At 36.9% G+C, this 25,517-nt stretch overlaps 1 protein-coding gene across 1 annotated transcript in view; it reads right to left on the bottom strand.

Moving 5' to 3' along the window:
* The window catches only part of Hacd2 (3-hydroxyacyl-CoA dehydratase 2), a 160,150-nt gene that overhangs the window by 50,444 nt on the left and 84,189 nt on the right, over positions 1 to 25,517 (bottom strand). Inside the window, exons 6-7 of the mRNA XM_090374025.1 lie at positions 16,869 to 16,996; positions 3,633 to 3,745 (exon numbers count right to left, since the gene is read on the bottom strand). Of these exons, the coding sequence (XP_090230151.1) occupies positions 3,633 to 3,745; positions 16,869 to 16,996 (241 nt within the window). The remainder of the gene's footprint in view (positions 1 to 3,632; positions 3,746 to 16,868; positions 16,997 to 25,517) is intronic.

Here is a 25,517-nt window from a genome sequence, read left to right as displayed (position 1 = left end):
CCTAATGTACATGTACATTAGGTCCTTGAGGTCCTTGTTGTACATTTTACATGTTGACACTAATGATATTAAGAGTATGAGATCTGAGGATGTACTTAACAAACACAGAGCAATGTGGAAAAAAGTCACAAGTTATGATTAAATTTGAAGTTGTCTGCAATTCTGCCCAGACACTACAGGAGGGAGTACATGTTGAGAGCCTTGTCAATCAATTCGGCCCCAGAGAGAATGCACAATACTCATCGGGTATAATGTTTCTTTGCATGGTCTATACTTTTTAACAGGAGAGAATATTTTTACAGGGATAGGATACACTTAAATAGATTGGGTGCAACAATGTTTGTTGCTGTTATTGAGGTAGTGTTGTGTGGGTCAAAAAACTGAGCGCTTGGGGAGATACACAGACAAACAGAATAACTAGAGCTGCAGACAGAGGTGAAAATGATTCTTGCACATCTTCTATTGCAACATGCAACAGCCTGGAAAACAAGGTGTCAGTGATTTCAAACCCTGCTGTGGGTCATCACAGAACAAGTAAATACATGGGCTGTGTTAGGTTAACTAAGAGTAAGAACAAGTGCAGGTATACTTGCATGCACACTAATGCTAGGAGCATAGTGAATAAATTTGATAAATCTGAAGTACTGATTAAGATATCAAATACAGACATTGTAGAGATATCAGAGATGTGGTGTCACTCAGATATAAGGGATGCAGAACTTGAATATCTGAAGTACAACAGGTACAGAAAGGATGAGGAGAGGGGTTATGACATTAGTCAAGAAGCATGTTAAATCTAAGGCAGTGCACCCAGCCATATGGGTAGCCAGTGCAATATTGAGTCGGTTTGGTTTGTATAAGGCAGTTGTCAGGAAAGCAAAAAATGAGAGTAGGAGTGTGCTATAGGTGTAATGACTGTGACGAGTACAATATACAACTATACAGAGAAATGGAGTGGGCCAGGAAATCAGATTAAATTTTCAAATATTGACTGGAACTTGTGGGTTGGTCAAACATAATAGCAAGAGTTTTGTGGATTTATTGGATGACTGTTTTCTATAGCAGTGGGGTAGACAGGCAACAAGAGGAAGCAATATCTGATTATCAGCAGCAATTCTTCATGCATTAGGAATATGCAGGTGAAAGACCCACTGGGTGGCAGTGATCACAGCATACTGATGTGGGATTTACTTAAAGATATAACTACCAACAAGGATAAAGGGAAGGGCTTTTGCTTTTATAAGGTTGACTACAGCAGTCTTAGTTTTTAAATTCTATGCAGTAGGACCAGCTGATTGAGCTTACTTACCAAGAGCAAATTCTAATTGAGAAGCATTCAAGGAGGTAATCATTGAAGCTACTAGGCCTTTCTTACAACAATGAAAAATACTGTTTAAGGCTTGAACCTAAATGGATGCAAGATATACTAATGAGATTTGCAAGAGCAAAAGAAAAATGCATGGGATGCATATAAATTATCAGATGATACAGATGCCTATGGTAGATATAAAATAGTCTGCAACCAAGTCACAAAGGAGGTTAGGCAAGCTAAGGCAAATTATGAGAAGTCTCTGGCAGAGAATGCAAAGAAGAGCAGCAAAGATTGCTTCACTTATATTAACAGTAAAAGGAAGGTGTTGTATCACATTTGTCTTCCTGATACAGATGGTTTAATTGTTGATGATCCTGTTCAGATTTCTGACAAACTGAATAGGTATTTTCAATCTGTATTCACACATGAGGAATTCTTTAGGGAAAGAAATGCCAAATGTTTATCAAACATTAACATGGAGCTAAATTATTTTGTGATAACTGAGATGAAAGTGGAAGAGAAATTGTTGAAGCTAAAAATAAAAAGCACCTAGGGCAGATGGGATCTATCGAGTATATATTAAGGAATGCAGAAAATGGGGTATGCAAACCCTCAGCCATAATTAAAAGAGCATTTTTGGATTCAGGTAGGTTGCTATGGACTGGAGATATGCAAATGTATCCCCAATTCACAAAGGGGGAATCAAAAGGTGACATAACGAGTAATTACAGACCTGTTAGCTTAACTTCTATTCCCGGGAAAGTAATGGAATCGCTGGTTACAGAGGTAACACACTACCATCTAGACAAGAATGCAATTATACAGCAATCACAGGATGGATATGTTTAGGGGGTGATCTTGTTTGACCAATTTGACTGGATACTATGATGGACTAACAACAGAACTGGTTGCAAAAATTTTGATATCATATACATGGATTTCAGGAAATCTTTTGATACTATTGCACATAAATGACTGCTGTACACATTGGAGCAGTGTGGAATTATGAACTGCTATGGAAAAAGGGATGGTTAAGCTGGAGAACAGAGAATGGTTACTGCACTGCTATTTGTTATTTTTAGGAGCATTAGCAACAAAGGCCATATTGCTCTGGGAATATGCGGTGATCATTCCCTGATCTTTCCGCATCCTCCGTATTTGGTGATGTTACTGCATTGCTCTTCATAGACTGTTATTAATGGAATCCCACCCTCCCTGGGTATAGTGCTGAGCCCATTGTTGTTTTCATGGTAAGCAACTACAGCAACAAGATTGAGGCAAAATGGACTGAGAATTACCATTTGAACATCGACGAATGTAAAAGGTATTGCATATGGGTAGCAGTAATCCCAGATTAACATAACAACTGTGCAACATAACAACTATTAGTAAAAAATGAAAAAGATTTGGGGGTATTTGTGCAGTTAGATATGAAGTTCTCCAAGCAGTGCAGATAGGCTGACAGGACAGCTCATGGAGTTTTGTCAATGATATACAGAAATTTTGCTAGCAGGGATAAGTAAATATATCCCATTGTATAAGGCAATGGTCAGACCACATCTTGAGTACTGCACACAGATTTGGAGACCTCGTTTTAGGAAAGATGTAGATCTGCTGGCATGGGTGCCATGAAGAACAACGAAAAGAACAATGAGGGAAACAAAAAAAAGGGAGTGCTCTTACCAAGAAAGGCTTCAGTTCTGCAAATTTCAGTGTCTGGAGACTAGGTTCCTGTGACATGATCCGATTGAGTTGTTTAAGGCTTTAAATAGATTGCAAGCTCAGTGCTCATGGCATTCTTCCTCTTGTTCAGCATCCACAAATGAGGGGGCATAAATTCAAACTGAGGAAGAATGGTTGCTGGATAGATGTGCAGAAGTTTTTCTTCAGCTGCCTGGTAGTTGATTGTGGGAACAATCAACAACTTCCATCTGTTGTTGATGAAGTGAATAAAGTGGGTAGCGTGAATAAATTCAAGGAAGAACTATACAAACTATTTGAGGGAAAGAACAGGTGATGTAGAATATTTTTAAAAAAATTTTCTTGGCTGATGCTTTATAAGTTTGCTTTTTAGCATCATTTGTCACTACTACCACTAATACTAAATAAATTTTGATGAAGGCAACTTCACAATGTACAGCAAACAATAAACACAACACACTTATCATAATACTGCACATTGAGATTGTATGTGTACACAGGATCACCTATGAGTAAATTAAATATAATCTACGAGTAAATTAAAGAATAGTAAATTCCAAAGTGCATCATTAATCTTCATCCTGTAAAGAGATAAATATAGTATACATCTACACCTTACCTGACAATTTCAATCATTAAATATGCAGCAAGCATAAAAAAAACTACAGGTTTTGTTTGCATACGAGGTTCTGCATCAATCATTATAAAAATCATAAACAGTCTTCCTCCAACCTAAAATTAGAACAGGAGCCAAATAACTGAAATGTCAGTCTTTCTGTATAAGCATTTAATTTTACATAAAACACAAAAATGTTTTAGAAAATAATATTGAGAAAATATTAAATAACAGACTAGTACTATTTTAAATCAGAGTATTTTACAGTCTGAATGCCAACTCTTGGAAATAACTTTTTTGCTACAACTCAATATCTTGAGTGTAAGCACACATGTAAGAACAACTAGTTTTGAACAATTAACAAATGAACTGATTTTTTTCCAAAGAAACCATACTAAGTTGTAAGAATGCTGTGTGTGAAATGGAAGGAAAGGGAACCAAGTAGACAGGCAGAATAATAATATGCTGGTATGGATAAAGGGAAGGTTGAGTGGGAGAAGACAGAGAGTGGTAATCAATGGACACTACTATTAGTGGAGTTCCCCAGGGTTCAGTGTTGGATCCATTGTTGTATTCTGTATTTATTAATGATATTGATGATGGTATATCAGGCTTAATGTCCAAGTTTGCAGACAGTACAAAGGGCGGCAGGGTTGTTAATGACACTAATGACAGTACGTTGCTGCAATAGGATCTAGAAAAGTTGAGCAAATGTACTGAGAGGTGGCAAATGAAGTTAACATTGACAAATGTAAAGTATTGCATAACCCCAGAGTAACGTATCAACTGTGTGGTACTACACTGACAGTGGTAGAGAATGAAAAGGACCTGGAGGTAATTGTGCAGGCAGATATGAAGTTTTCTGAGCAGTGCAGACAGTCTGCAAGAATAGCTCACGGTGTCTTGTCAATGATATACAGGAATTTTTCTAGCAGGGATAAGGAGGTGATTATCCCCTTTTATAAGGCAATGGTCAGGCCACACCTTGAGTACTGTATACAGGTCTGGAGGCCTCATTTTAGGAAGGATGTAGAATTGCTGGAATGAGTACAGAGAAGGGCAACATGATTAGTGAATGGAACAAAGGGTTGCTCTTATGAAGAAAAGCTTAAGTTTTGCAAATTAAAATGTCTGGAGACTATGCACCTGCAAGGTGATCTGATTGAGGTGTATAAAGCCTTGAATGGTTTGAGCATGCTCAATGCTGATGGGATTCTTCCTATTGCTCAGAATAATCGCCTGAAAGGGCATAAATTCAAATTGAGGAAAGACAGTTGTAGGATAGATGTGCGGAAGTTTGCCTTTAGCCTGAGGGTGGTTGATTGCTGGAACAAACTTCCCTCTGTCGTTGTAGAAGTTGATAGCTTAAATAGATTCAGGGCAGAACTAGACAAACATTTGGAGCGAGTGGATAGGTAAAATGAGAAGGTTTTTTTTTTTTTTTTTAGCTGATGCTATGTAAGATTTCTTTCTTACATCATGTGCCTTTACTAATACTAATGCTAAAAATGCTAATATACCACCTATTCCAAAAACATTTCTTCTTTTGGAATATTAATAATATTCCAAAAGAAGCCCATTTTTTTGTAGCCAATTTATTTAAGATATTGATAAAATGAAAAACTGGGCAAAATAAACATAACCCACAGGATGGAATGGATAAACTGCAACTTGATTTTTAGGCTCAGCTTTTTTCCACATGACAGTTATTTGAAAGAAATTTTCTGAATCCATCTTCTGACCCGATGACAGAATTCAATAAAGAATTCAGAACTTTCACTTTAATTTTAATAATGATTGTCTAGAGAGGTCAAAAATTTGTAATTTTATTTAGACTTGTCCAATAAATCTAATTTAAATCTTATCCTCTGGAAAGTTATTAGTTTTAAGGAATGTGTCTTTCCTTAAAACTAATAATGTTACATCATTTTTTAAAATAAGCCTTCTCACTTAAGTCCTCATGTGACCAAATCCTTCATTTAAATTTTTTATTCTAATTGACTGTCAGTAACCCTGAGTATATTCTGTGTGAAAGGCTACAACTATTATAAACATAGAGTAAGTCCTCACTAATTCAGGCTTCTAATTTAGATCCTCTATGATTCGGATTTCCTTCTTTTTTATGTATTTTATTTATGCAATACAGAGATTTTTCCTAAACAAGAATTTAATCATATAATTCCAAACTTCTTTCAGAATTGTTTCATAATAACTTTGTAAAAGAAGTAAAACACATCAAAAATAAAAAAATAAATTCAAATAAAAATACTAAAAGTATTATTGGTAATATTTTTTATTGTTAAATAATGCCTCTGTACATCTTTCTGATGAAATTTTATCAGAGACTTTTCCTGGCCTCTGGTACTACTACAGCCCTCTACAACCAGTGGATGAGGTTGTCGTATCGAAGAAAACAATTGAAGATTTTTTTTTTTTTTTTTGAGGATTCTGACAAGAGGAGAAAAGGCAGTTGCCAATATTTACAATTATAAAGCAAACTGTTGCTATTTACAAATGATGACAAGTTGGAATGTAGTTAAGCAGACTACAATAGTAAATGCATTAAAAGAAATGGCATACTTGCATTATACGGGGTATATCAATGTGCATGACGTCATTAGCAGGTGGTAGATGACTTTCATCAACCGGTGAAATACCACCACTTTGCTTATTGGAGGCTTGAAGTGGTGAAACCCATGTTTAGTCTCTAGAGCAAAGTTTCCGGCATCCCCCTCCCCCCCATACTTCTCCTTCAACCCATGCACGGTACTAAGTACTATAGGTTTTGATACCTTTCGTGTTTGGGGTTTTCATAAAAAAAAAAAAAAAAAAAAAAAAAAAAATTCTTGCAAATCTAGGTTTAATGTATCGTGTCACTTATACATAGATTGAGAATATACTTCGGCAGTGAATTACAGTTTGGATTTAAAACCATTGTATTATGCTAGTAAATGTAAAATTATGAAAATTAAAAAAAAAAAAAAAAAAAAGGAAGTCTTTACAATCCGATACCCCTTCAGACTGTTCGTTGTGAGTAGTAATGATTGACACTGTATGGTTAGTGTTAGGATGTTTATCCCCATATTTAATACTAATCATACTTTATCCCCTACTTGCTGCTTTTTAAAACAGCGGCAAGTGGGGTATAAACACCCTAACAAGTTTATTCCCCACTTTCCTCTGTTTTAAACAGTGGCAAGTGGGGGATAATCACCCAAGACTAACGAATTCATGTGTAAAACGGTTTTCATAATCTATTGTATACAAGATGATGGACACACCATTTTACGCTGGAATTCGTCCTGAATTGGTGGCGTAAGCTAACGTAACCTTTAAGTAATTCAAAAAAACTATTTATTTTGCTTGAGTAATCCAGAGCCAAGAGGGAAAAAAAGGTGTTTTCTCAATCTATGTATAAGTGACACGATACGCTAAACCTAAATTTGCAAGAATGACATCAGGTGCATTGATATACCCTGTATAATGCAAGTATGCTGAAGAAACTATTAAATGACATTTTTATTTATTTAAATGGAAATGAAAACAAAGATCAATAGTAGTATTAGTAATAGATGCATGTGATGCAAGAAAGCAAGCATATGAGCTTATGTAGCATCAGTCAAAAAATTCACACAACCTCTAAAAGTTTGTTCAGATCCTCCTTGAATTTATTTAAGCTATCAACTTCTACAATGACAAATGGAAGTTTGTTCCAGCAATTAACCACCTACAGGCTAAAGGCAAATTTCCACACATCTATTCTACAACTGTCTTTCCTCAATTTGAATTTATGCTCCCTCAGGTACATAATCTGAGCAAGCAGAAGAATCCCATCAGAATTCAGTGTGCTAAACCCATTCAAGGCCTTATATACCTCAATCAAATCATCTTGCAGGTGCCCACTCTCCAGCCGCTGCAATTTGCAGAACTTAAGCCTTTCTTGGCAAGAGGACCCCTTTGTTCCCCTCACCAATCTTTTTGCCCGTCTCTATACATACTCAAGCAACTCTACATCCTTCCTAAAATGAGGCCTCCAGACCTGTACATAGTACTCAAGATGTGGCCTGACCATTGCCTTATACAAATGGATAATCACCTCCTTTTCCCTACTAGAAAAATTCCTGTATATCACTGACAAGAGGAGAAAAGACCCCATGACCTGCTCTGGTAGTCTGTCTGCATTGCTCAGAAAATTTCATATCTGACTGCGCAATCACTCTCAAGTCTTTTTTACTTTCTACCACCCAAAGTGTAGTACCACACAGTTGGTACGTTTCTCTGGGGTTACTTCTACCCATATGCAGTACTTTTCATTTGTCAAAGTTAAACTTCAGTTGCCACTTCTCAGCCCAAATTTTCTAGATCCTGTCAGTAGCACACTGCCATTACTGTCATTAACAACCCTGCCAATCTTTGTAACATCTACAAACTTCGACACTAAGCCTGATATACCTTCATCAATATCATTGATAAATATACAAAACAACAGTGTGCCCAACACCGAACCCTGTGGGACTCCACTAATAACATTAGTCCACAAAGAGCAGTGTCCATTGATTACCACTATCTTCTCCAAAGTGGAGGAGACAGAGTGGTAATCAATGGACACTGCTCTTCATGGACTCAACCACCCTTTTATCCATTGTAGCAACTTACCCTTAATACCACACTGCTCCAATTTGTACAGTAGTTTTCCATGCTCAACAGTGTCAAAAGCTTTCCTGATATCTATATATATGATATCAAAATTATTTTTTGCATCTATTTTTTGCAATAATGATGATCATCATCAATAATTGTCAGTGATGATGAAATATTACAAATGAGCTATTACTGGAAGAAGAAACAGCAACAGCATTTCAAGGGGAAAGTCTGCAGGTGAAATTCGGAAGTCAATAAAAAAAAATAATAAAGTAAAGAGGAAAATGTTAAATTGAACAAAAGCAGTTGTCGTGATACTTTTATTAAATTTATTATTTCTCACGGGAAGTTTGAAAAATATTTCTTAATAAAAATAAAGAATAGTACTGTAGTACAACAGCATCTTTTCAACATAAGATTTCAAATTTCTTAAAAAAAAAAAATAAATAAAAATACAACATTATTATTATTAGCCATATGGTGGCAAGGAAGCCTGAGGCTTATGCTGCACCAGCCTGAGTTACCCTGAGAGAGAGAGAGAGAGAGAGAGAGAGAGAGAGAGAGAGAGAGAGAGAGAGAGAGAGAGAGAGAGAGAGAGAGAGAGAGAGAAGTAGAAGGGAATCAAAAAGAAAGAGAAGAATGATGATATCCAGCTCAGGAACATGGGTGTGCCAAGCCCATACTCACCAAATGTGAGCCCCTGGGGTTATGACTGCAGAGAGGGACAACCATCTACATCTGATGATTAAATTTGTTTATTATCATTTAACACATTTTAAATATAAACATTTACATAAAAATTTTTTCTTTTTGTTATATTTGTGTCCTAATATCATTTAAATTAATATATTTTGCTGGATTTTGAAATTAATCGGTGGCATAACTGAGAACACAAAGTTAATGATGTGTGGACACTGTTTTGCAGACTTAAGTAAATACAAGCTCATTCGTATTACATTAATTGTTGCAACTTGCATACTGAATAAAGTCAAAATAATTAGTAAACTTTCTGGCTGCCTTAAGTGTTCAGCCACAGTTGTTCTTTGAACATAAACCACTATGCCTGGTCCCTTATATATTCCATGTCACTTTTACCCTTAATTAAAGCAAATATTACGATGAATATCAAAAAATTTCAATAAACAATCCTCACAAAAGCAGGTGGGTAATAATGGTGATGACATGTGAATGCAAACACAAAGTGAGATCAAATTTTGAACAGTTTTTGGTGACAAAACAAATACTGAGTTGACTTTATCAGCTTTTTTTTTTTATTTTTTTATTTTTTACTAATGAAAAAATACTTGGGGACCCCTTTCATGCCTCTACTAATGCTAATGCTAATAATGACCCCTGAAGTCCTGCATTGGATACATTGGTATAGTTATGATACTGGGATAAATTTTATTTTTAAGAACTACAGACTGAAAATATTCTATAATTTAGACTTATCTTCTCACCAGTAAGAATTGATCAGGTTCTACTGTACAGCAAAACAGAAATATACTGAAGGTGTGAACACCCAGATATGAAGACCAAGGTAAGGTGAGTATCACAAAAGAACTGCTCTATGACCACAGGTTAAGAAACAATACCTGTGTATTCATCAAAAACTGAAAAGTCTAAGACTATCTAACTAAAAGGAGGCCCTCCTCCACATCTTCTAGGCTTGACATGTGTGAAATGGACTAGAAATTTCAATTGCTGTTTAGCTTATTCACAATTTTTCTCCATACAGTTTTACCATTTGCAAACAGAATTTTTAATGTATGTGAATACAATGAAGAAGAAAGCTAAGCAGATTGGACCCTTATGCATTGGTTGTGGGAAAGTCTTAAATAACCCAACTGATGTTGAAGATGAATTGAATAAGTACTTTGCATCTGACTTTACTGATGAAAGACCCTTCATGCTGAGAAGAGGATGTGCAAGTGAGGCTGAGCCATATGAAATTATTGATGTCGTATACAGATGATTGTTTATTAGAAAAACTTTTGAGCATAAAAGCAAGTAAGGCTCCCGGAGTTGATGGCATGTACCCTGTAGTTTTTAGGGAGAGCAAAAGGGAGTATATTGAACAATTGAGGTTAATTATGAGGGCATCTTTGAACTCAGACGAGATTCCTTTGATTGGAGAAGTGCCAATGTATTGCCAATAAATAAAAGTAGTTCTAAGATTGAAGTTGGTAACTACAGACTGGTTAGTCTGACTTCAGCGGTAAGAAAATTCTTAGAGGCAATCATTGAGTGCAATCCACGGACATTTAGATAGATATGGCATTCTGAAGAACACACAACATGGCTTCGTTAAGGGCAAACCATGCTTAACAAATTTAGTAGGCTATTTTGGCACAGTTATTCATGAGCTGGATTTAGGGAATAATTTCAATACAGTTTATTTGAATTTTAGCAAAGCATTTGACTCAGTCCCTCAAGAGAGGTTATTATATAAGCCTGAACAGGTTGGGAATACTGGTACAATTCTAAGATGGATTGCTAGGTGGCTGCAGGACAGAAGGCTGATTAATAGATATTATTCAGATTGGTGTAATGTCAGGAGTAGGGTCCATCAAGGATCAGTTCTTGGACCACTGTTGTTTCTCAATTTCATAAATGAGGTCAACAAAGGGGTTTGCAGATGACAAAGATTGGCGGAGTCATTAATGTCAGTGCCAAGCTCCTTCAGAATGACATGAACAGACTTCAAAGGTGGTCAGAGAAGTGGCAGCTATGTTTTAATGCTGCTAAATGCAAGGTCTTAGCAACCCTCAAATAAATTTTACACAATATGAGCAGATATGAAGTTTTCTGAGCAGTGTAAACAGGCAGCCAGGAAAGCCCATCATGTCCTAGCGATGATTTACCGATCATTATAGAGATAGGGAAATCATAATCCCAATGTATAAGGCAATTGTAAGACCACATTTGGAATACTGTGTTCAAGTATGGAGATCTAATCTGAAAAAAGACATTGAGCTTCTAGTAAAAGTCCAAAGACGGGCGCCTTAAATGGTGAGATCGGCAGAAGGAAGACCATATGAGGAAAGACTCCAATTATATGGGCTACAGAGCTTGGCAACCAGGCACCTCAGAGGTGACCTGATTGAGGTCTACAAGTCTCTGACTCTCACTGTTATAAAAAATTCCAGAACTAGGGGTCATAAATTCAAATTACAGGGATCAAGGTTTAGATTATATTTGTGAGTTTTCTTTTAGCCAGCAAGTCATTGTTTGCTGGAACAAGCTGCCCTTGCAGGTAGATGAGGCTGACAGTTTGAATAAATTCAAATGTCAACTGGACCTTTGAATTTATTCAAACTGTCTGTTACTTGTATGAGGAGGGGAGCACATAATTTGTATTTTCTTATTTACTTGTTTTTTTTTTTTGCCAGTGCAGCAAAAGCCTATGGCTTCCTTGCAACTATATGGCAAATACTCTTACTTTTTTTTTTTTTTTTTTTTGTTAGTTGTTGGCACATTGGCTTCTGTGACCATAATGCACCTCCCAAAGTTTTTGCATTTCACTCTGAACCAAGCCCGAGACGGGATTCAAACCTGCAACCTTTCGGTTGCCAGGCAGGCACTTTACCCACCTGACTAGCCCGGTCGGCAAATACTATTACTATTCCTTCCTCCAGTTTTGCCATTTGCAAACAGGATTTTGTTCAGCAAATTTTCCATATTGAGAAGGAAACATTTCAAATATTTCTTATGTTCTTTATTATTATGAAGACCAAACCATACAAGTGAAGTTAACTATTATAACATGTAAAAGGATCGGCCTTTCAGATACATATATAAAAAAATATATAAAACATTTCAAAAAAAAAAAAAAAAAGAGAAATCTGCACCAGGTTTTAAGGCATCAAAAGATCGTGTAACGTTGCTCACGTGCAGTAATGCATCAGGAGATTACATGATAAAACCTATGCTAGTTTACAGATCCTCTAATCCTCATGCAATGATAAGTTATAAATAAAAGTGCATTACAGGTATATTGGAAAGCAAATAAAAAAGCTTGGGTATCTGCCAATGTATTGAAAGAATGGTTTCTAACTTGTTTCGTGCCAGCTGTGGAAAACTATTTAACGTGCCAGGCCATCCAAATATTTAAGTCATTTAAACATTGAAGTAATGTTCCTACCACGTAACTTCTTTAATTCAGCCATTAGATCAAAGTATTATATGTACCTTTAAATCTCATTACATTAGAAAATCATTACAATGGATTTTTGAAAAAATTGATTCCGATTCTATTGAAGTGATGGAGGCATGGAAACATTTTTCAAATGTAAACTATTGGAATCGTAGCTTTATCACTCAAAGAAGTAACACCATCAACATTAAATGTGTGTTGGAAAAATGTATGGTGTGTCAGTTCATTCAGGAAATATGGTCAACCCGGCAGGCTGAATCTTAAAAAGCAGCTTAACCTTGAATTTTCCACTATCTTCATAGCAGGCTATATAGATGGTCTCATTATGTCAGCCATTAGAGCATTAGCCAAAGAAATATTATCACAAAATCTACATACTACATAAAAGTCAAACTGTCAGGGCTCAAAATTTCCTCTGAACTCACCAAGTGCATATCTATTTCTTCAATAACTTATTTAACAACTACTTAGCTTTGAACCCATGTTATTTTTTTTTTATCAAAAATCAGGAGAATGAAAATCCATGACCAACACACTTGTCTGTCCATCAAAAAGGACAGAGATGGCAGGGTTATGTTCTTAGTTAAGAAGCACAAAATCTAAGGCAGTGCATCCAGCTGATATTGGCAGGCAGTACAATATTGTGTCACTCTGGTGTGACATAAGCACTTGTAAAACAAAAATGAGGAGGAGTGTGTTACAGGCCTAATGACTACAACAAACAACTATACAGAGAAAGAGAGTGGGCCAGTACATAAGAATGTATTATAATGGGGATTTAAACTTTCTAGATATTGACTGAAACTTGTGGGTTGGTCACTCACGCACTAGTAAGATTTTTGTGAATTTACTGGATGATTAATTGTTAATGTCTAATTGCTTTCTACAGCAGTATGTTAGAGAGGCAACAAGACAGCAATACTTTTAATCTGATTATCAGAAGTAATCCTTCATGCATTAAGCATATGCAAATAAAAGAATGACTAGGTGGCAATGATCACAGTGTACTAATGTGGGATTTACTTAAAGATATAACTACCATCAAGAGTAACAGGAAAGGTTTTTGCTTTCGTAAAGAAGCCTAAGGTGGTCTCAGATAGTTCTTAAATTCTATACAGTGGTACCAACTAATGATGTTACCAACAACAAATTCGAAATGGGAAGCGTTCAGGAAAATAATCATAGAAGCTACTAGGCTTTTCATACCAACTGAGAAATACTGTTCAACACCTAAATGGATTTCCAATAAACTAATGAGACACATGGGGAAGAAGAGTGCATGGGATGCATATAAATTATCAGGTAATCACACAACCATTCCCTCTAAATGTTTGGTCAGTTGCTTCTTAAATTTATTTAAGCTATCAACTTCCACGACAGATGGAAGTTTGTTCCAGAAATTAACCACCCATTGGCTAAAGGTAAATTTCTGAACATCTATTCTACAGCTGTCTTTCCTCAATTGGAATTTATGCCCCCTTAGGTTCGTAATCTCACAAGTGGAAGAATCCCATCAGAATTCAGCGTGCTCAACCCATTCAAGGCCTTATAACACCTCAATCAGATCACCTCGCAGGTGCCTAGTCTCCAGCCGCTGCAATTTGCAGAAATTAAGCCTTTCTTGGTAAGAGGATCCATTCCCCTCACCAATCTTGTTGCCCTTCTCTGTACACGCTCAAGCAAATCTACATTGTTCCTAAAATGAGGCCTCCAGACCTGTACGCAGTACTCAAGGCGTGGCCTGACCATTGCCTTATACAGAGGGACAATCACCTCCTTTTCCCTGCTAGCAAAATTCCTGTATATCATTGACAAAACCCCGTGATCTGCTCTGGCAGCCTGTCTACATTGATCAGAAAACTTCATATCTGACTCACAGGTCTTTTTCATTTTCTACCACCCTAAGTGTGATACAGAAACCTATGGTAGATATAAACTGTAGATATAGATATAATCTGCAATCAAATCACAAAGGTTAGGCAAGCCAAGGCAGGTTATAAGAAATCTTTGATAAAGGATGAAATAAAAATAGCAAATGCTTCTTTACTTATATAAACACTAGATGGCTCACATGGTTCCACTAGTGAATCGCATTGGTCCACTTGATATTGATGGTTTAATTGTTGATGGTCCTGTTCAAGATAATGACAAACTGAATAGGTATTTTGCATCTACATTCACACATGACAAATTCTTTAGGAAAGTGGATGCCAGAGATTTATCAAACAAAGTAAGTATTACTGAATCTTCGGATAGCAGTGCAGTTATACTTCAGTCACAGCATAGGTTCCCTTAAGAGGATACCTTGTCCAATCAATTAGACTGCATATTATAATGCACATTTTATGGAAAACTGTTTTATGTGAAGATTTATAACTTGTTGCCAAGAAATTTAATTTTCTTAACTAGTTTATATATTGTAAACAAATTTTTTTGATGAATAAATTGTATTGTATTATTATTATTGAAAACTTGCTTCTTTTTCATATCAATCAAGCATAATTTTTAATTATTAATTAAATCAAGCATTCTGGTCTCTTGACTAAGCCACTGGCCAATACTGTCCATTTCCCTATAATTACATCATCTGAAGAAATGTTTACTTAGTGGCATTTCACTTTGACTCTTGCATTAATCTTGATAAATCTCCTACTATATCAAACACATTTCATTCAATGCCTCTTTGTCTGAATCAATTGTGAACAAATTTGATAGCAAAAAGTCTCCAGGTCCTGATGGCATTTTTCCAGGTATTCTTAAAATCTGTGCTCAGAATTAACTCCTGTTTGGAACTGCCTTTTTACATTCTCTTGATTGCCTTCCTTTGATTGTCTCCTATGATTGCATTCCCTTCTATAGAAATGTGCTTTTATCTATCCAATTTCTAAGAAGAATGACAAATCATTCCCTTTCAAAGTAATGGAGAAACCCAACAGCTACCAACTAATGCTATCTTAAAGCCTTCCACATCTTGTTACTACCAATATGGATTCCATCAGCACTGATGATATCTTTGGTTATGCTATTCATCTGTGACAAATTAGAACAGAAAAGTTTAGAGAAATACAGTTAATTGCTCTCAAAATTAAGGATTTTGAATGTGTTTGGCATAAGGGAAATCTGCTACCTTATGGTCTTTTTTTTTCCAACTAGGTAGCCAATATTTCTCTTCTCTGATGGCTTTGTCTTTTTGCCTTTATGTACTCCATACACAGAGTATGGATGTACTCTATGTATGTGTATGTACTCTATATGTGTTATATGTATATGTTACTCTTGTATACCTCAACTGATGCTAGTAATATCCAGAGGGTTCTGTTCTTTTACCAACCCCTTTTCTTCCTGTATGACCTTTTCCAAATGACCAGAAATAATCCTATCCACAGTTCTGCTGATAAGTTCTGTACATTTTATTTTCTAGTTCAATACACCCTACTCTGCACAAATACTAACAACTTCTCAAATATCCATCAACAATCCCTTAAATGCTTTCTACCCCCAAAGAATTACTTGGTAATTCTTTGAGGGTAGAAAACTTGAAACTAGAAATTGATTTTTTTTAAGGTTATGGGAGCAGATCTTTTTTAGGAGAAATAATACAAGGAGAAAGACAAAATATTGCTTGCACTTTATGATAAAATTCATTATAAAATGAATTTTATCATACAAATCATGAAATGACACTGTATGAATAATTCATCTTTCACTCTCCACATTGGTTTTCATCCAAACAGTTGCTTAACTATAAAAATCCACCTTACCACTGAATAAATTTCCTGTATCTGAGAGGTGAAGAAATTTTAAAAAGTTTCCCTCAAAAGCGCTCTAAAATTCCTTGACCCTATTCAAATGAGAGAGTTGGGTTAATTAATAACCCTCCTGTTACAAATTTGCTTCATTCCAGGAAGGAGCAGCAGTGCGTAGCACACGCTTCTTGATTAGACCGGGGTTCGAGCCCGTCACCACCAAATACGGAGAATGCGGAACGGTCAGGGAATGACTACTGCATATTCCCGGAGCAATATGGCCTTAGTTGCTAATGCTCCTAAAAACCAAATAACAAACAAACAAACAACTACCATTTATTAAATTAATTTTTACATATACTGAAAATTTGGACAATTTAAATATTTAAGGCCTCAGATTTCAGTTTCCCCTTTCCCTGCAAAATGTTCTATTGTAACAAGTAAACTTATTAAAATTAATAAACAACATATTTCCTAAGATTATGGCAACATATTTCCTAAGATTATGGTAACCTGCTGAGAGGCATTTGCATAGAAAATATATGAGAATATAGCACTAAGTTTCAAGGAGATTAATTTTTAAAAAGGAATTGTAATTTCAACATTAGAAGTTATAGTTCATAGAAGATAATATCACAGTAATGATGACAGACCTATTTCAATAATTAAAAATAAATTGGTGTAATGTAAACAAACCTGAAGAGAAGGTGTAAGGACAGATCCTGATGTATAACCTAATAAAGGATGAACAATTTCCATGATTTGCAATAGCTGGCAAAATTTAAATGTACTACCTATAGCTGCAAAAGTTCCATCCATTGATGCTGCAAAAAAATAAAAAGTATAAAATGAAAACATAGCTCAATTCAACTATTATTAAACGAAATTCTATATATACCTTAGAGATGCCTGCTACCTCTATTAACCCTTTTCAGAGTGCATTATAAAATATTTATTTATAATGCACTTATATATATATATATTTACACTTTCCAATGGTATATTAAATACATTTCAAACAGCATCTATATATTAATGTGCAAACTGTCTTGATATCTTCCAGGATATGCTGCAATCTTATTTGTTTCCAGCTAACAGCAAACAGTTTTAATAGATAGTAGCACAAATATCAAAGAAGGAGTTGCGCCTGATGATGTAATGAAATTGAATTAGTGATAAATAAATAAATATAGAGGATATTATTGCATCAAAAAAAAATAATAAATAAAATAAGAACCACCAGATCTTTTTAAAAATTTTTAATGATTTTTTACATTTTTTTTTTAAAATTCTGATTTTGTAATGTAACTAATCCTGCTACAACACATAAGTTCCAAAAAAATGACATGTAGTAGAAATGTGCACCGTAGCATCATGCACATTTTCATATAACAATCAAATAGGGTTATATAAAAGCTACAAATTCTAAATACTTACCAAATTTTCAAACTTATTTTTATCAATACATATGCTATGATTGATAAATAACACATTAATACTCAGAGAGGCCTCCATAGCTGAGTGGTCAGGAGCGGGAGTGCAGTAGCACACGCTCCTTGAGTATACCGGGGTTCAAGCCCCTGACTGCTGAATATGGTCAATCTGCCAACCCGCACTGGACCAGAATGGCAGATTATGGTCCATTTCCCTTAACATGAATTGTTGAGGAGGCTTCCATCCATCCTGCAATGGGTTGATAATGGCTGCAATTTACCTTTTACTCAGTAATACTCAAGGGTTATTAAATAAAAATTTGAAATAAAACATACATGAGCAATATTATTTTGCTTTTGATGGCTGATTTTTCAGTAAAAGGTAGGTAAAAGGTAGATTTTTCAGTTACCAAGTTTGCATTTTATTTCTCTTTTAAAATACCAGATAATCCAATTACACTGGTTTGCATTTTAAGAAAAGGTTCACTGTTTTATTATTGATCTGAACTAATTTTTAATGGAAATTTCAGGTTACTTGAAATTTTCTCTATCACGTGGAGATGTTTCTGGTATATTATGTATATAACAGGAGAAACTGCATCTATAGGGATGGGACTTAAATAGAAAGGACGGAAGAATATTTTCTGATGCTATCAAGGCAGTGTTAGGTGGGTCAGAAAACTTGGGGTGGGGGTATTCACAGACTAGAAGAGTAACAGTAGCCACAGACAGAGGCAAAAGTGATTCTTGCACTGCTTCTATTGGAATGAGCCTATAGAGCAAGTTGCTGGGAATTTCAAGAATTGTTGAGAGTCATCATGGAACAAATAAATACATGGGTTGTGTTAGGGTAACTAAGAATAAGAATAGCTGCACGTATACTTGCATGTACACCAATGCTAGGATAAAGTAAATAAATTTGATGTATTTGAGGTGCTGGTGAAGACATCAAAGGCAGATATTGTAGGGATATCAGAGATGTGGTGTCAGAGAGATAAAGAATGGAAAATTGGAATTTGGGGAGTATAATGTGTACAGAAAAGATAGATAGGATAGAAAGGGAGGAGGGGTCATGTTGTTAGTAAAGAAACACAAAATCTAAGAAAGTGCACCCAGCTCAGATGGATGGACACAGTTTGGCAACACATAAGCACTGAGAAAGCACAATTAAGAGTAGGAATGTGTTATAGGCCTAATGACTCTGATAAATACAATGAACAACTTTACAGAGAAACAGAGTGGGCCAGTAAATCAGAGTGTCTTATAAAGGAGGAATTTAACTTCCATATATTGACTGGAACTTGTGGGTTGGTCACTCACATACTAGCAGGACTTTTGTGGATTCATTGGCAGAGGCGGATTTAACGGCGGGCGCACCGGGCGCGCGCCCTGGGCCCCGACTTCTGAAGGGCCCACGCAAAACCCCAACAAATTAGTTGAACATATTAGTTCAAAACTTTGTGATTATTATTATGCTATTATTAATTATATTATACATATATTATATTCAAATTTTATTGGAAATAAAACATTAATAGTACATAATATTTTTTATTTATTTAAAAAATTGGTTAATATGTATATTTATTTTTCCTGTCTCTCTCTCTTTTTTTTAAGGGGCCCAATATTTTCTTCTGCGCCCGGGGCCTCAACCGATCTTAATCCGCTCCTGTTCATTGGATGACAGTTTTCTACAGCAGAATGATAGAGAAGCAACCAGAGAGAGTAACATTCTTGATCTGATTATCAGCAGTGATTATTCATGCATTAAAGCAAAGCAAAAGGCTCAAGCTAATGGGAGTGCTGTGACTCAGAGGAGAACTGATGGGGGGCAGTTGCCCACTGAATCACAGTCTTTTAAAATGCACTGCTTGCATGATGTTTATGGAGCAATCGGGTACGGAACACGATATTGCCATGGGGGATGTCTTTGTGTGTGCGCGATGCAAGGAAATCAGGCAAAAACTCAACGTTGTTATGGGCCTATATGAGAGCTTGAAGGACAGGGTGGATGCCCTCGAAGGATCTAAAGTGAGGGGCCCATCAAGCTCTCAGCTGCCAACATCAATGCCAGAGCTTGCACTTGGTCATCACGCAATACAGCGGCAACCCCCAAGGCAGAATGCACTGGTCCCACAGGAACTAGTAGTAGTTAGTGACTCTATTGTCAGGGAAACGGGAAACATCCTTTGTAAAAAGTATAGGTGGAACAGGACCAGGGTATGTTTGCCAGGGGCAAAGGTTGATGATGTTGTAGAGCAGATATCATCTTTTAAGGGCACAAAAGGTGATATAGTTGTACACATTGGCACTAATGATATTAAGAGTAGGAGACTGGCAGAATTACTTAACAAGTACAAGTCACTGTTGAAAAAAAGCCGTGAATTAGGGTTGAATTTGAAAGTGTCTGCAATTCTGCCCAGACATGATAGCAGCGAGTATATGATGAGAGCCTTGTTGATCAATTCGGCCCTGGAAAGATTGTGCAAGGCTCAAGGGGTAGAATTTTTTTCAGCCTGGTCTGTACTTGTTAACAGAAGGAACTGCTTCTACGGGGATGGGATACACATAAATAGAAAGGGTGCAAGAATATTTGCTGATGCTATCGAGGCAGTGTTAGGTGAGTTGGAAAAATACTAGCTTGGGGGGATACAAGGACTAATAGATTAACAGTAGCCACTGGCAGAGGTGAAAGTGATTCTTGCACTGCTTCTATTGGAATGAGCAGAAGCCTGGAAAACAAGATGCAGGATATTTCAGACTGCTGGGAGTCAGTACGGTACAAGTAAACACATGGGTTGTGTTAGGGTAGCTAAGAAAAAGAACAGGTGCATGTATTCTTGCATGTACACCAATGCTAGGAGTTTGGTAAATAAATTTGATGAATTTGATGTATTGCTCAAAGCATCAAAGGCGGACATTGTTGGTATATCAGAGACATGGTGTCACACAGATATAAGGAATGCAGAACTGGAATTTGGGGAGTACAACGTCTACAGAAAGGATAGGAAAGGAGGAGGGGTTATGCTATTAGTTAAGAAACACATAAAATCCAAGGAAGTGAAACCAGTCGACATCGCTGGACAGTGCAGTGTCGAATCAGTTTGGTGTGACATAAGCATTGGGATATCAAAATTGAGAGTAGGAGTGTGCTATAGGCCTAATGACTCTGATGAGTATAATAAGAAACTGTACAGGGAAATAGAGTGGGCCAGTAAATCAGAGAGTCTCATAATGGGGGATTTTAATTTCCCAGATGTTGACTCGAATGTTTGGGTTGATCACTCACACACTAGCAAGGCTTTTTGGGATTTATTGGATGATTGTTTTCTACATCAGCATGTTCGGGAGGCAACTAGAGGGAGTAATACTCTTGATTTGATTATCAGTAGTGATTCTTCATGCATTAAGAATCTGCAGATAGAGGAACCACTAGGTAGCAGTGATCACAGTGTGCTGAAGTGGGATTTACTCAAAGAGGTAACTACAATCAGCGGTAAAGGGAAGGCTTATTGCTTTTGTAAAGGCGACTACGATGGTCTGAGACAGTATTTAAATTCTATACAGTAGGACCAACTGAAGATGTTACCAACAGCAAATTCAAAATGGGAAGCATTCAAAGAACTTATCTTGGAAGCTACTAGGCTTTACATACCAACTAAGAAATATCGTTCAAGGTTTAGGCCTAAATGGATGTCAGATGAACTAATAGACATATGGCAGAGAAGAAAAATGCATCGGATACATATAAATTAACGCATGATACAGAAGCGTATGATAGATATAAATTGATCTGTAACCAAGTTACAAAGGAGGTTAGGCAGGCAAAGGCAGATTACGAGAAATCTTTGGCAAGGAATGCAAAGAAAATCAGCAAAGAGTTCTATACTTATGTAAACTCTAGAAGGAAGGGGATGAATTAGATTGGTCCACTTGATATCGATGGTTCAACTGTTGATGAACCTGCTCAGGCAGCTAACAAACTAAATGAATATTTGCAGCGACATTCACACATGAGGAGTTATTCAGGGAGGGGAATGCCAGAGGCATATTCAACTCTGGCAGTAAGCTAGATAATCTTGTAATAACTGAGAGTAAAGTGGAGGAGAAATTATTGAAGATAAACTCAAGAAAGGCACCTGGGGTGGATGGGATCTATCCAGTTATATTAAAGGAGGCAGCAAAGGAAGTAAGCAAACCCTTAACCATAATTATGAGAGCTTCCTTGTTGGACTCAGAGGAAGTACCCATAGACTGGAGATGTGTAAATGTGACCCCAATTCACAAAGCAGGATCAAAGGCTGACACAAGTAATTATAGACCTGTGACTAACTTCTGTTGCAGGAAAATTAATGGAGGCACTAGTTGAAGAAGCATTTCAGGATCATCTAGACAAGACTTCAGTTACAGCTTGGACACAGCATGGTTTTGTTAAGGGAAAATCTTGCCTGACCAATCTGATCGGATACTATAATGTAGTCACAAAAAGAACTGGATGCAGGGAATAACTTTTATATTATATACTTGGATCTTAGAAAGGCTTTTGATACTGTTGCACATGGAAGACCGTTGCACAAATTGGAGGAGTGTGGCATTGGAGGCAAATTGCTGCTATGGATAAAGGGGTGGCTGAGGGGGAGAAGACAGAGAGCGGTAATTAATGGACACTGCTCATCGTGGACTAATGTTATCAGTGAAGTCCCTCAGGTTTCAGTGTTGGGTCCATTACTGTTTTCTGTATTTATAAATAATATTGATGATGGTATATCAAGCTTATTGTCTAAGTTTGCAGAGGATACAAAGGTTGGCAGGGTTGTTAAGGACACTAGTGATGCTATGCTGCTGCAACAGGATCTGGAGAGGTTGAGCAGATGGGCTGAGAGGTGGCAAATGAAGTTTAACATTGACAAATGTAAAGTACTACATACAGAGGAACTTATCAACTCTGTGGTACTACACTGACAGTGGTAGAGAATGAAAAGGACCTGGGTGCAGATGGGCTGGAAGAGTAGCTCATGGTGTCTTATCAATGATATACAGGAATTTTTCTAGAAGGGATAAGGAGGTGATTATTCCCTTGTATAAGGCAATGGTCAGGCCACACCTTGAGTACTGTATACAGGTCTGGAGGCCCCATTTCAAGAAGGATATAGAGCTGCTGGAACGAGTACAGAGAAGAGCAACAAGATTAGTGAATGGAACAAAGGGTTGCTCTTACGAAGAAAAGCTTAAGTTTTGCAAATTACAGTGTCTGGAGACTAGGCACTGGCAAGGTGATCTGATAGAGGTGTATAAAGCCTTGAATGGTTTGAGCATGCTCAATACTGATGGGATTCTGCCTCTTGCTCAGAATAATCACCTGAGAGGGCATAAATTCAAACTGAAGAAAGACAGATGTAGGATAAATGTGTGGAAATTTTACGTTTAGCCAGTGGGTAGTTGGTTGGTGGAGCAGACGTCCATCCCTTGTTGTGGAAGTTGATAGCCTAAATAAATTTAAGACTCAGCTGGACAGCTATTTCGAACGAACGGAGGGGTGAAGTGGAAGTTTTTTTGTTTTTTTTTTGGCTGACTGCATAACCTTGCTTTCTTGCATCATATGCCTCTATTAATGCCAATGCTAATGAAGAATCTGCAGATAAAGGAACCACTAGGTGGCAATGATCACAGTGCACTATTGTGGGTTCTACTCAAAGATGTAACTACCATCTGGGTTAAAGGGAAATGTTTTTGCGTTCATAAAGGTGACTAGACTAGTCTCAGAGTATTTAAACTCTATACAGTGGAACCAACTGATGATGTTATCAACATCAAATTCTAAATGGGAAGAATTCAAGGAATTAATCTTGGAAGCGAATAGGCTTTTCATACCAACTATGAAATACTGTTCAGGATTTAGGATATCTCATTAGTTCATCTAACATCCTAAATGGATTTCAGATGAACTAATGAGACTCATGGAAGAAAAGAAAAATGCATGGGACACACAAATTATCAGGAGACCTGCCTATGGTAGATATTTCTATTTTCTATTTTGTTTGGTTTTTAGGAGCATTAGCAACTAAGGCCATATTGCTCCGGGATATGCGGTGGTCATTCCCTGACCTTTCCGCATCCTCCATATTTGGTGGTGATGGGCTCGAACCCCGGTCTAATCAAGAAGCGTGTGCTACGCACTGCTGCTCCTTCCCACCTGGCTACGGAGGCGCCTATGGTATATATAAGATAGTCAGGTCACAAAGGAGGTTAGGCAAGCAAAGGCAGATTACGAGAAATCTTTGGCAAAGGATGCAAAGGAAAACAGTAGACTTCGTTACTCAAGTAAACTCTAGAAGGAAGGAGATGAATCAGATTGGTTCACTTGATATTGATGTTTCAACTATTGATAATCCTGCTCAAGCAGCTGATAAACTGAATGAGTATTCTGCATCTACATTCACACATGAGGGATTCTCTAGAGAAGTTATTTATTTATTTATTTGTTTTTTTTAGGAGCATTAGCAACTAAGGCCATAGTTTCCTCATCCTCTGTATTTGGTGGTCACGGGCTCGAACCCCGGTCTAATCAAGAAGCGTGTGCTACGCACTGCTGCTCCTGCCCACCTGGCTACGGAGGCGCCTCTCTAGAGAAGTGAAAGCCAGAAGTTTATCAAACTCTAACAGGGAGCTAAATGATTCTGTAATAACTGAGAGGAAAGTGGAAGAGAAATTAAAGTTAGACATAAGAAAGGCACCTATCCAGTTATACTAAAGGAGACAGCAAAGGAAGTAAGCTAGCCATTAGCCATGATTATGAAGGCAAAATTGGACTCAGGAGAGGTCCCCAGGGACTGGAGATGTGCAAATGTATCCCCGATTCACAAAGAGGGATCGAAAAGTGACATGAGTAATTACAGACCTGTTAGTTTAACTTCTGTTTCAGGGAAAATAATAAAGTCACTGGTTAAAGAAAGAAGCACAGGTTCATCTAGAGAAGACTGCAGTTATAGTTCAGACATAGCATGGGTTTGTTAAGGGGAAGTCTTGTCTGACCAATTTTATTGGATACTATGATGTGGTCACAAAGGAACTGGATGCAAAAAAAATTTTGATATTATATATTTGGATTTTGGAAAGCTTTTGATACTGTTGCACATGGAAGACTAGTGTACAAGGTGGAGCAGTATGGCATTAAGGGCAAGTTGCTACAATGGATAAAAGGATGGTTGAGTGGGAGAAGACAGAGTGGTAATCAATAGACACTGCTCTTCATGGACTAATGTTATTAGTGGAGTTTTGCAGGAGTCCATGTTGGGCCCATTGTTGATTTCTGTATTTATCAATGATATTGATGAAGGTATATCAGGCTTAATGTCCAAGTTTGCAGATGATAAGAAGGTGGGTAGGGTTATTACTGACTGTAAGGATGGTACGCTACTGCAACAGGATCTAGAAAAAATTGGGAGTAATTGTACAATCAGATATGAAGTTTTCTGAGCAGTGCAGACTGGCTGCAAGAGTAGCTCATGGGGTCTTGTCAATGATATATATATATATATATATATATATATATATATATATATATATATATATATATATATAGGAATTTTGCTAGCAGGGATAAAGAGGTGATTATCCCCTTGTATAAGGCAATGGTCAGGCCACACTGTGAGTACTACATACAGGTCTAGAAGCCTGATTTTAGGAAAGATGTTGAGCTATTAGAACAAGTACAGAGAAGAGAAATGAGATTAGTGAGTGGAACAAGGGGTTGCTGTTACCAAGAAAGGCTTAAGTTCTGAAAATTGCAGCATCTAGAGACCAGGCACCTGTGAGGTGATCTAATTGAGGTGTATAAGGCCTTGAATAGTTTGAGCAAGCTCAATTCTGATGAGATTCTTCCTCTTGCCCAGATTCTGCACCTGAAGGGGCA

This window comes from Mastigoproctus giganteus, chromosome 5 (assembly GCF_048544385.1).
Source record: "Mastigoproctus giganteus isolate SK-2022 chromosome 5, ASM4854438v1, whole genome shotgun sequence".
NCBI lineage: Eukaryota > Metazoa > Arthropoda > Arachnida > Uropygi > Thelyphonidae > Mastigoproctus > Mastigoproctus giganteus.
This window is presented reverse-complemented; position numbering and strand designations above follow the sequence as displayed.